Genomic DNA, 13,600 nt, shown 5'->3' with positions numbered 1-13,600 from the left:
GCAGCAAGTGTCTGATTATGAGTCATAAGAGTGAGTAATACACTTTGGTGATTCAGGCCTGCAGATAGTTGGTAGGCTGTGCTTCTCTGCAGCTCATGCATCATCTTCTGTACTAGAGCGTGCACATTTATAAACACAGACTGCAATGTCACATAAGAATTGCTAGCCCTTCTGTCAGCTTCTTATGTGCTTTTATTGCATTCATCTAAGTGACAGATGACACAGCTGAAATGATGGCAGGTATGTTCAAAAACATTACATTAAACTTATGCTGCCAGTTACACCAACAGAGTGAAAAAAAGGGAAATACTAGCTATGTTAAGGGACATTATCCTAAAATATTAATCTTCACTGTCAAAACATCATATATAAACATCATGCACATGAATCAAATAGTACAGACTTTAGCTACTAAACAGACATTAAGATCAGTTCCAAACCAAATCATAAAATGGTAGTATTATACAAGTGTGTGGCATACACATGAGTAAGGCCCCTTTCACACATGCGGACATTATGTCCGTATTTCATCTATCCGTTTGCGGATGAAATACGGACATACATGCATTCCTATGGGATAATCATCCGATATCGTCCGCCTCCGCTATTGTCCAATTCTGCAGACGGAGGAAAATCCTATTTTTCTATCCGTCTGCAGAGTGGATCGGATGAACATGGACAGGCGGTCCGTGTTCGTCCGAGCTGACAGGGCGGTCCCTGCACAGTGTGCAGGGACCGCTCTATTATCCGCCAGCTCAGCGGGGACAACGGAGCGATCCTCGCTGAGCAAGCGGATCATCATGGGGCGGATCATTACTGATCCGTCCCGTGTGAAAGGGGCCTTAAAGTGCACCTGTGTCCAGACTATGAACCTTAAAGTATTTAAATGGTTTGTGTATAGTCAATTTCCTTATTTGTTTGCTTGTTTTGAATAGAGTAGAAAAGGCCATACGAATGGGCAGTTCTGCCATTCTCCATCATGGTGGCCTGCGTGTAAAGGACGTGGTTTTCGCCGTTCGCGCAGGCACAGCACACAGAGGTGGGCAACGCCTGAATGCTTGCCATCTTTGAAAATGGCCGATGCACTGGAAGGACGTGAATCACGTCGCCCGCGCATGCGCAATAACAAAATCTCGCTCGGTAAGGGGAATCCTCTCTAGAAAAACACGCCTGCAGCCCAGGGGTGACGTCAGACGCTGCTGGGCTGGAGCCACGAGTTTAAAACACCTTCTCTGCCATTGCCTACTTGGCAATTGACAGAGAAGGATCTTTTTGACACTCTGGTGCAACCTGGATGGAATGCCATAACCTTTTTCATGTTCTCCTGTGAAAGGTAAAGTCCGGAACCCTATTTAAAATACTCTGTGGGCTACTTTTTATATGTGAGCCCTCTGGGACACGGAAAGGCTGCCTAGCATTTGCTGGGGAACTTTCTTTTGGTCCTTATCACTCTCTGCTTTTAACCCTTACAGTCCAATTCTTTCTGTAAAGGACCCAACTCCAGGTTATGTTAAGTAACGGTTACTTCTAGGTATACTGTCCTCTACACTTTAAAATTGGCCCAAAAATATTCACATCTTTGACACCTTTCAGGTATGTCCCTATATGACTAATATCTGCCTCTCTCTTTTTGGCCTAAATCTATATATTTGTGTTCACTCTACCATATATCTCGTGCCTCTGCAGACTGCCGGGGAACATCGGGGCTCCTCGTTGGCGCATTTATCTATTAATATTTGGCTTTCTCCACACAATAAAGACGACTTGATCAATCTTTTGTTGAGCATGGATGTAGGACCCACTGGGTAAGGCGGCCATTTTGCTAAACCTCAATTGGATTGTTTAGAAATGTTTTGTTCTGTTTAATGTTGGAAATGATGTACACACATTTCCTCAATATATCAACGTGTATTTGTTTTACATTACTTTACAATATATGTCCTTGTTTTGATAACCTAATTAATAAGAAGTATATGTGCCTTGATCAACTAAGGTTGGTCAGAGCAGATACTCAACTCAACACAGAAATGTTTGCTTTAAATTTCTCAGATGCATTTAGTAAATTTATTTATTACTTAATTTTTTCAGTTTCTTTCTGTAACTGTATACGCTGCAATATCCTGAAGAAGCTCAGGAGAGCGAAACATGTAGAGAAAAATGCAGCATATTTAATGTACAAGCTCGGTAACATGTATAGTTATCTATGATTTTGTACCATCTCTTGTACTTTAGGAGTTGTTACATATATTTATACTTTCCCTTTCCGGAAATGTTTTATGTATTTGTGTTCTTAATAAAATTATATTGATTTTACTTTTGGCATGTGATTTTCCTGCCTTCATATCTGGTACCGTCTTAAAAGTCCCGGGGGTTGGTACCCTCCAGCCCCTTGTTTTTCCCTTCCCTGTATCTTTAAAATTTAGAGTAGAAAAGGGTTAAAAGACTTGTCGGTAGCAAAGTACGATCATTTTGGCAGAAGGTATTTAATGCCCATGGTTTGATGAAATCTACTTAAATGAGGATGTCTCCTGAGATTGCTTTGTTGCCCTTGCTACCTGGTTTGAACAAGAGTATTAAAGCTGGCATTCTCTGATCTTGCCTTGTCGTGACCCAAACAACCAATTCCAAAATGTGGAGATCCACTAAATCTCCATCGCTGGCCACATGGACTACTATTTTTAAAGTAGTTTTAAAATGTTTATTAACCTTATTTCCTACATTTAGGCAAAAAATGTTTCACAATTTGCTCTACTCCCCCACTTCCCTAAATACCTACCCGAGTCCTCAATTGAGCTGTGCCCGGCTGCACCTCTTCTCTCCCCTCTCCCCCTTTTCAAAGGCACTGAGGAAACAGTGGGTGCTATTGGCTCCTGCTGCTTTCAATCAAATGCTAAGAGGCGGGAGCAGAGGACAGGGCTGAGCCACACTGTTTGTGTCTATAGGTGCAGACAGCTCAGCTCGGGATCAAGCTCACATGTCTTCTCCAAAAGCAAGTGGCTTGCTATGGTGGCAGACACAGAAGAGGAGGAGGCAAGATTATTGGGGAAGGGGAACCCCAAAAGAGGAGGCTTGGACCACTCTTTGTAATATCATTGCACAGAACAGGTACGTATAACATGCTTATTATCCTAATTTAGAATTAATTAATTTAGAATGCATTAAGGTGAAAAAATATTTACCTTTACAACCCCTTTAAGAATATGGCTAGCAAAGGACTATATTATAGGCTTATAGGGATTCTTTCTGTTTAGTGTGGTTTGGAGTGATACTGTTCCACTCCTCAATATCTTTTGAGGTGTTGACTGGACAACAACTGTTCCAATCTGTGCACATTGTACTGGGTTTTTTCTTCTCCTTGGAGTTGTAGTTAGATATGGTCCTTGTAAATTAATAGTCCAACAGTTTTCATACCCCTTTATTGTGGTTGGTTGTTAGTTTGGATCTCCCTGTCACAACTTTCCCCTTCTTCCTCTTCCTCCCTCCCCTTCTCCCATTCTACTCCTGTATTATTACCTGAATCTAGTTTAGGGCTCTACACTTGTGCTTATCTTTTATGTGTTCAAGTTGACCAAGTATTGACCGAATTTTTATTATCCAACTACATTGTATTTTTGGTCATATGTGCAATCCATATACAACTCAGTCTATTTTATTCAGTCTATTTAGTTAGTGTCTCAGTGAAGGGATCTCCCCTAACATCTTGTCACAGACACCCAACAGGAAGTGTGAGGATATATTTGTAAAGTGAGAGGAATTACCCTATTAGACTGTTTTCACTGCAGCGTTATTGGAAGGTTTACTCTCACTTCTTGTTCTACTGACAAATTTTGGATTTACCATTACTTTCTGTCTTGGTGACAATGCTAACCTGGGCATCAAGAGAAGGTGAATATATTTAAAAGGAACACAACACAGATCTAAATCTAGCAGATAGCCAACAGCAATCAACCTTTTCTAAGTCCCCTTTGACATGGATTTTCCGTCAGTCCATTTTTGATTCACTTACATCAAGGTCTATTCATATTCATCAGACTAAACACAATCATTTTGCACCCAGGTCCTTTTACTGTACTTAAACCTGACCAGATGTTGGTGGATATAGGTGGATGGATGCACATTTGTTTACATTCAGCACACCTATAGTGATTACATGGGTCTGTTTTTACTCCATCATACAAAAAAACGAAACAGATATGGATATTACATTTGACTCAGCAAGGGATCAGTCTAGAATGCCCTGCTAAAATGGATTTTGAGGGTGTTTGTTTGAAAAGGGCCTAATCCTTCCACAATGTATTTAAAAATGAAAAAAAAATACTTTTATAGCTTCTTCAGATTATATACATACATGCCTTCGTATGCATAGTCTAGGCAGTGGAGCACTTTAAAAAAATTTTTTTTTAATATTAGAAAAAAAAAAACATCAGAAGATAAGTAATTACCTAATCCATTTAAAGTCCCCACACTTTCAATCATCCAATGGCTGATGGTGTGATTGGCGAGGGAGTCAAACATGCTACTGAGTGCGCTGGCTCCAGCTGCCGTACCAATCAGATATTCCAAGATTAGATTCCATCCAATGAAGAAAGCCACAAATTCACCAACAGTGACATAACTGTATGTGTAAGCAGAACCCGTAGTTTTGGGAACACGAACCCCAAATTCAGCATAGCACACACCTGCACAAATGACACCAGAGATTTACAGGAATTAATTCTAAATCCTAACATTGTTAAATACAGAGAAGTGAAACATTTGATAACAGGAGCAAAGTTATTGGTTTGTAAACATTTAAAATTTGTGGGTACAAGACCTTTATATAGAATCTGTCGCCATTTGTACTTTTTCAGATAACCTTAATAAAAGAATACATTAATCACGACACAAAGTATTCAGAACCTTAAAGTGGTTGTAACCCTAAAAATAAATAAAGATATCCTGTTCCTTTAAGGCATGATCAATAGCACAGTGCTTGTGCTGTGTTATTTGTCCCCTCCTATGTTGTAATATACCTGGTTGATCCTGCATGTTCCTGTGTCCCCATGTATGTGCTAACCACGGTAATCATGGCTGCTGAGCCCTGATACCATGGTCAGGTTAAGTGCCCCCGTCATCCCGCTCTGCTTTAAATCTTTCTCCCTTACCCCCTCCTTGGCTGTCAGTGTGAGAGTGGCTCTCCTCCCTTCCCCTCCTGCCGCTATTCAGCTGCAATATGTAGCAAATATACATGTATTCCCTCTGGATTAGGCTGCCAATAACTACAGTGTATGTGTTTTTTAAAATGAAAAGACTAAATACCTTTTCCCACACTGCCACTGTGTGCTCTCGTGACCCCCCTCTGCTGCCCGGCTGACATCACGGGGAAATCTCAGCCCCTCCCGCTTCTCTCCATAGATCGGGGAAGAAGAGCGGACGGGGGTCAAAAGACTGCACAGTTGGAGTGTGAGAAAAGGTATTTAGCCTTTTAATAAAAAAAATAAAAAATAAAAAACACACACACACACACACACTATATTTATTGGCAGCCTAATCTGGAGGGGATAGGTGTAAAGTGACAAACTTAACTGGTTCTCTCGTTTTACTAAGTTACAAATCCCAATATAAAACGTTGTTCTCCGAGGTATTTTTATTTCAAAACACTAAAACTACTTTTTTTTTTTTAGTTATATGTATAAGTTGAAAAATCTTGAGAAACAAACTGCAAAAGGTTTTTAAAAATATTTTATCACCAAAAATCTTGAAGCCCTCTTGTGAAATAAAACAGGAGCTGAATCAGCGCAATTCCACTCACAATCTCAAATCACAACAAAACACGCAATGCATGTTTGGGTATCATTCATCCTGAATGGCACCCCAACTGTGGTTCGATTTTTCAAGCGATTGTCACCTGGCAAAGGCGCATGTAAAAACGTGCCTGGCTCATGGTCAAAATTTGGTCCCTGAGCTTCTTTGCCACAACAAATGCACATAGGGCAACCCATTTAAGTGAATGGGTTGCCCTATGTGTGACATGCGGAATTGCGTAAAAATCACAAAAACTAAATTGCAAGTGCGCTAGGCAAAGTGTGAAAGGGGACTAAAGATTTTGAGCAGATATGCTGCAGATTGTTGGGTGCTGCATAATTTTTAAATAGATACACATATAAGCAGTTCCTGATCACGTTGCAAGTCCCATTGTAGGACATTCATCTTTCATGTTATTGAGTCCTATAATTACTTTGGCATTGTGTTTGTGACCATCATCCTGTTATAAGATGAACTTTGTCCTATCTTCACTTTTAGCAGGTTGACATCATTTTTTGCAATTTGCACCACCTATTCTCTTGCTGTGGATAGCACCCTTTAGTCCAGACTCAGCTATTAAACTTTGCAGCCTCCTCAAAGTAATTGTTGGCTTTTTTCTGGTTTATCTAATCTCCTTCCTGATCTCATAGAGCATTTTGGTAGAATGAGCCTTCAAATACTTTTGCAAAATTTAATTTTTAAGAACAATTTTAAAAATGTTTTTAAGATTTATTTTTTCATAACCAGTCATGTGAAAACATTAAAGTTAATGGTGTTCATTTAGCAAAGACGTAGACAATGAAGTAGACAATGTTAACTTAGCTTACTGAATATGGGAAATCTGTGTTCCCTTCATTCAATCCAATGTGCAAGCAAAATGTTAAAGCAGGCCTTTACCCAAAATTGAAACATATTTTCCCTTGCCTTCTCCTCTTCCACCTATCACAATTTGGATATACTTTTTCTTTTTAACAGTGTGGATATGGAAGTCCTAAATCTTTCCATGTTTGCGCATGCACGGAAATTACCATGTGTGCACAGATATGTACTAAGGCTATGCTGGGTCACAAATCTGCACGTGCACCAGAATAATAAAGATAGCAGCATCGGAAGGGGGACAGGAGCAAAAACTAAAGGGGACTTTAAGCTGAGCGTTCACTGTCTACAACAACCTTTCTCAACCTTTTAAAACACAGAGGAACCCTTATAATAACTTTTTGGTTTCAGAGAACCACCTACTAAATATTACCATATCTACAACTCATGATTAGTGTGATGGTCAGTGGGAAGAATGCTCCTTACACTTGTGGGAGGAATAACCCTCTTACAGATAGCTAAAAATATAATTGGTGTCAGAGGTAACTTATATGACAGGCAGAAATTGCTCATTGCTCAAGGAACTCCTAACAACCTCTGGAGGAACCCTAGGGTTTCATGGAACCCTGGTTGAGAAACTCTGATTTACAGTCTTAGTGCTCACTTACTCACCATGCTCAAATGCAACACAGACCACTTCAACCCCATTTCCCATAACTCCCAAGGCACCTGAAAAATAAACATTTCTCAACTTCCGTATCTCAGGGGCTCAGAGAAACCATACTTGATGAGGCAGAGGTAGCTGGGCAAGTGAGAGGCCCTCCACGTTCAAGATCAGCTTGTGAGCAGCCAGATCACAGCCTAAAAACACGCAGTTTCACTGGAAGATCGAGATATTGTGGGAAGTTTCTCCCTGATTGCTACCAGAGTACTTTAGTTTCAGTGGGGTGGCCCGTTGTATTCGACCCTTGGATCTCTCCAGCTGCTTGCCTGTGTTACCAGAGCAACCCCGGACTATCCTGTCTATGAGGATGATTGCAAGCAGCAACTGTTTTACTGAAGTAATGCTTCACAGCTAGCCTCTCTGTTGTTATAGTGCCTCATATAGACTATGCTATGCAGCCATGTTACCCTTGAGTCACAGAGATATTGTTGTGAAGGGTCCATATCTTTGTAGCTCTTATAATCACGCTGTGCAGTGCACACGTGTTTTTGCCATCTTGATTCTGCAAGTTACACAATTACTTCCTGATTATTTATCCGACTAACTATCCTGTTAAAGAAAACAAATTGTAACAAAATCAGACTGTTTAAAAGACAACAGCTAATAGGCCCATTCACACCGCTGTGCTGCAGTTATTGTGAACGGCACCCTGACACACCAGTAAAACACACCTGCGTTGAAGCACATCACAATGGGGGTTATTTACGAAAGGCAAATCCACTTTGCACTGCAAGTGCATGTGAAAGTGCACTTGAAAGTACGCTCTAAATCTAAGTGGCAGCTCTGAAATGAGGGGAAGCTCTGCTGATTTTATCATCCAATCATCAAAAATTTTATTTTCCTTGCATGTCCCCCCTCAGATCTACAGCGACTTTACTTCCAGGTGCACTTTTAAGTGCACTTGCAGTGTAAAGTGGATTTCCATTAGTAAATTACCCCCAATGTCTGGTAATTTACTAAGTCTTTTGGGGTGCTGCAGTAACAAAAATGCAGCAAGTCAGATTTTGGTATGTTGTGGTGTGCTGAGCAGTCTATTTAAATTAATAAATCACATGTTAAGGCGTAACATGATTTGCGCTAATGCCTGAGCGTTAAATGCAAAGCAACACAACTGACTGGTGTGAATGGACCCTTTCCTACATAGGACAATTCCCTATGTAAGTATAGATTAAGTCCTTAATTCAGGATTCCTACCTCTAAAAAAATATTCCCATATGTTCAGTAAATATTTTCTGCCAGTTATGCCCAGCAACAGACATAAGCCTATGCAGACTAATATATAATAGGTACATTGTGGGCAATTAGGGATTATTGTGTTATACAAATGAATGCAAACCACAACTTCTCTGTATGAAGCCACCCGTCTTCATTTTCTAATTTGAATCCTGGCAGCGGAGACTAGAATGAAATTAATCTGTGTGCAGAAGAAGGGGAAATTTGGCTAGGAGTAAGTGCTGTTGCTGCATATTTGTGTAACTCATACGCAATGCCTCTATTTTTCCTTACACAGCAGTGAAGGGTCATAAAGAGTCTGCAATCATCTAAATTAACAGCTCCTGTTCCAAAGTGTAGTCAAATACTGTATAAGAAATGCTGTAGTAGAACTGCTTAAATCGGGAATGCCTGATCTTTGCAGTAAAGGGTTAATGAATTTGGGACATTGTTTAATAATGACAAGAATTTATGACCATTGCGCTTAGTACAAATGTCCTCATAAAAGCAATTTTCTGCATTAAGCACTGCACATTGACATGGTTTATGTCCATCCTAATCATTTTGATTACCTATACTGAATTGAACTCAAGCTTCTTTTCAAATGTTATCACAGGTAGCATTTATGATTAGTGGTGCACAGGCAGCCCTGAGAAAAGCCACTTACTTGTATCACCACAATGTAATTATATACTTGAGGTTTGTGTAGTTGATGAGGGGACAGGGCTTCAGATACCTGCGCCAAAGACTAAAAAAGAACTTCACTCCCCCACTTACATTTTCTTTCTTCCCCTCTTACTTGACCGCTGGGTTATCCTAAAGAAAAATATACTCACACAGTCTCTGAATACCTCAGTGCTTGATGTAACTTGTTTCTTTGCCGCCACACGCCAGTTCTCATGCTGTCATTTTCTCTTACATCACTGAGCAGCTAGCGGTCTCTTTTGGGTTATTGCAGTTGGACCCCTGATTACTTACTGTTGTACATGCACACATGGGCATGTGCCAGAGATTGTCTGTGTGTGTTGCTTAAGCACAGCTCTGGGATTTATACCCCCATTCCCCCTGAAAACCTACCCTTTCCCCCCAGCCACGTTCATAAAAAAAAAAAATGAAAAACGGTATACATACCTATTTTCAAGCTGTCTTATGGACAGTTACATGTCACGTAGGGTCCTTTTCTGTTCCTTTCTGGTGGTTAGTAGTCCTTGATAATGCAGAGTAAAACACTCACACAGGGAAATGGCTGATGCTTTCTGCATCATCCTCATATACATCCAGGCAAGCATGATGAAGCGCTGCCAGGGGATGTGTCCATGACAGCCTGGGCTCACAGGAAGTGGGTTAAACTATGAAGGACACATTTACAGGTTCCAGATGTACAGACCTGACTCCAAAGATAGTTGTCGGAAGATCCCCAGACGGATCCACCATCTCCTTTTCTCACCTTTCCTCTCTTTTGTCGCCAGTCCTGTCATTGTGTCTTCTCAGCCTCTTTTCCCCTTTCCTATCTAAGTTACTAATTCTCTTAGCTGTGGGAAGTAGTGTCCCCCATATATGACCGTAATGGTGTTGGGCAATATGAAGAGCTTTAAAAATCATATAATACAAGTTAAATGTTCTATAATTTTGTAGACCAATATGCAGCGGTTATGCATTATTGATATTTAGATCTCATGGTCCTTATGCTTCCCATAGTTTGATCCGCTAAGACAGTGGTCATCAACCCTGTTCTCAGGGCCCACTAAGAAGCCAGGTTTGCAAAATAACTGAAATACATCACAGGTGAAATCATTTTCTGCTCAGTGATTGCAGTATTCTAGTCTGCATCTCCCCAAGGTAATACATAAAACCTGGCCTGTTAGTGGGCCCTGGGGACATGGTTGATGACCACTGAGCTAAGAGGTCTTCTTGATGGCTGTCTTCCAGTTATTCAGATATTATTAACCTACCATGTGCAACTCTTCATCAGATGTACATTCTTCCATTTTGTTTTTTGATTTGGGAGCTTATAGAAGTTGCAACCCACTTGATTCATTGTTATATGCACAGAGCATGCGAGACTACCGCCTGTGGAAGGGAATTCCACATCCTTGCCGCTCTTACAGTAAAGAACCGTAGTTTAAGGTGAACCACTGCCATTTTTTTTCCGGGTTACACAATGTCCTTCATAGTTCTTTTTCAATTCTTTTTATTAAATGTTTTAGAAGAGAAAAGAATATAACATTTAATAAAAAGAATTGAAAAAGAACTTTCAAGGGCATTGTGTAACCCGGGCAGTGGTTCACCTTAAACTACGGTTCTTTACTGTAAGAGCGGCAAGGATGTGGTGGTCTCAGCGGGGGGGGGGGGGGGGGGGGCATCAATAGTTTCAAGAAACTATTAGATAAGCACCTGAATGACTGCAACATACAGGGATATACAATGTAATACTGACATATAATCACACACATAGGTTGGACTTGATGGACTTGTGTCTTTTTTTGACCTCACCTACTATGTAACTGTGTGAGTCTATGGGGGGGCAGTGCTGGCGAATTATTATTTAAACAAAATGACAACTGAAGTTCTGAATATACCCAGTGCATATAATAATCAAATATGTATACTTTTGTACAAGCCTGTGAACATTTACATAAATATGTATTCATTTTCAGAGCTTTCTTTTTATGTACCATCCAATATATCTTTTTATTTTATTGGTGCGGTAAATACTGTTCATCTTCAAATGTTATTATCTCCATTGTGAGTAAAAACCTCATGGTTTTACAGCTATTGCGAATGGTCAGCCGAACGGATGCGATGGCATAGCAACATGCCAACCACAGGTTACACAAGTTTAATTTATCTCAATCATTCCTTAATCTAATTATTCTCACTGCCTGTGAGGTCAGTTCTGGTAGCAATGTCTTCTTTTGTAGTCATCTCAGCTGCTATAGCCAGACACAAATTGGGATTTTCCACATTTCTGCTGCGCATGAGGTTGCCTAGAAACAGATGTGATGACACAGGTTGCAATATGACCGCAAATATCGGAGTGTTTTACTTCCTACGCCATTCCTGGTATTATCAATGCAATGTGTCCTTGGAGGCTCACTTTCTACAGATGAAGAATTTCGGACAGACTGAAACACAGTTTGATGGATACTAAGTTCAAGAACAGATCACTGACATCCCCTGGAGCATAAAGGAAATGTCTTACCACTGAGGAGTTTTTTTTAGAGCTTAACTGCACAATATGGGCCCAAGAATCATTCTACCTAGTTTAAAGGGGAACTACAGCCAGATTAAAAAAATAGGAGTTAATTTGATGGCAGGTTGTGTGAATTTTGTTATTTTTTTGTAAACTGTTATTATTTACAAATCGACACCCTGCAGATGGGTACATTTCAGACTGAAGGCAGGTTTATAACTGGCTGGTATTGCCTGAATACACAGAAATAGGATGCTTTTCTGCTCCCAACCCATATATGGGCAGATTCATTTTTTTTTCTGAGCAATGCATCCAAATAATAAAAAAAAAAAACGATTCGCTTTTCATGGTAAAGATAGAATTTGGGGTTTAATGTTCGAATCTCTAAAATTTGCGCTCTCCCAGATATTTACCCCAAAATACAATCACCAAAATCTTCTGATTAAAATGATATGCTGTAAGTGTGATTTTTTTTTCTATGTAACAAAGCATAAAATTGATTTGTAAACTGTAAATATACCATTAAGAAAAGAGCAGGTCAGATGAGCAAGGGTACATATTATCAGCAACTTTTTTACCTTTGCAATCTTTAAAAATCAAAATGACTTTGCATTTGTTTCTGTAAGCATTTGACAAAAACATTGACGTGCAGTAAAGGCAAATGTGGTCCATCTCATCCAATCTCATTGTTGGGACCTGAGGATTAATCTGGGGCGGGAATATTTTTTTACATTTATTTTTAAGAAAAAATGCACCCGTGCAGCAACAAATTATTTCAATAGTGATCAGCTGCAATCAGCCAGCAATAAATCTCTATATCAGTGATCTATTGCTGCAGAGAGAAACTGGACAGAGCTACAACAGCTACTAAGAGGAAGTGCTGTGATTTCACTCATGATGTCACATCACTTCCAAAATAAACACAATGCAGTAGCAGTTATCTGCTACAACAGTCCCCATGGGGACAAGATGTCTCCATAGCAACCCTTTGGGTCTGTAAATACAATTCGTCGTTGAATGTAAAAAAAAATTGTCAAGATAAACTGAAGTAGTTGAAGAATAAAGCCAATTGAGGGCCAAGTGGTTCTATCCTGTTCTCTTAGGAAGGATTTAGCCATCCAGACGCCCTGCTCGTGGGGGATACTCGAGTACAAAGCCTCGATATCGATAGCCACGAGCAAGGCGTCCGGAGGGAACAGTCCCCATGGATCGTAGTATAGCAAGATCCAAAGCCCAGGAGCTCATTATTTCAGCTTTTGGATTAAGTGCTGGATGCTACTGTCACTGACAACCAGTGGTTCCAGCCAACCTACCTTCTGGGACCCACAAAAGCAAGGTGCCATTTTAAAATGGTGCTGGGGCGAATAGCTACTGACCCTGTGACACTTTGAAACTGCATCTGGGAATAAAGTAGTTAAACAGCACAATCTATACTGAATCCATTTTTACTCTTTAGTTATCATAGAGCTCACATTTCAAAAACAGAAAAAAACATTTCCTAAGTGGATTGGACTGGGCTAACTTTTTAAATGGCTTGGGAACTTTGATGCTATGGCCATTAAAAGGTCATCTCATTGTTTACGCTGGATTCTCCACTTACTTACACTACAATATGAAGGCTACACATACAGTATCTCACAAAAGGGAGTACACCCCTCACATATTTGTAAATATTTTATTATATCTTTTCATGTGACAACACTGAAGAAATTACACTTTGCTACAATGTAAAGTAGTGAGTGTACAGCTTGTATAACAGTGTAAATTTGCTGTCCCCTCAAAATAACTCAACACACAGCCATTAATGTCTGCCACTGCCTTAACCCTCTTGGGCATGGAGTTCACAAGAAGTTCACAGGTTGCCACTGGAG

The 13,600-nt window shown here is 40.1% G+C and overlaps 1 protein-coding gene across 2 annotated transcripts in view; it reads right to left on the bottom strand.

Moving 5' to 3' along the window:
* The window catches only part of SLC7A14 (solute carrier family 7 member 14), a 94,279-nt gene that overhangs the window by 18,860 nt on the left and 61,819 nt on the right, over positions 1–13,600 (bottom strand). For both annotated transcript variants that reach the window (XM_077487996.1, XM_077487997.1), the window contains one exon: positions 4,443–4,679. In XM_077487996.1, coding sequence (XP_077344122.1) covers positions 4,443–4,679 — 237 coding nt within the window. The remainder of the gene's footprint in view (positions 1–4,442; positions 4,680–13,600) is intronic.

This window comes from Lithobates pipiens, unplaced genomic scaffold (assembly GCF_037356315.1).
Source record: "Lithobates pipiens isolate NorthernLeopardFrog02 unplaced genomic scaffold, aLitPip1_a1.2 Scaffold_18, whole genome shotgun sequence".
Lineage (NCBI taxonomy): Eukaryota > Metazoa > Chordata > Amphibia > Anura > Ranidae > Lithobates > Lithobates pipiens.
This window is presented reverse-complemented; position numbering and strand designations above follow the sequence as displayed.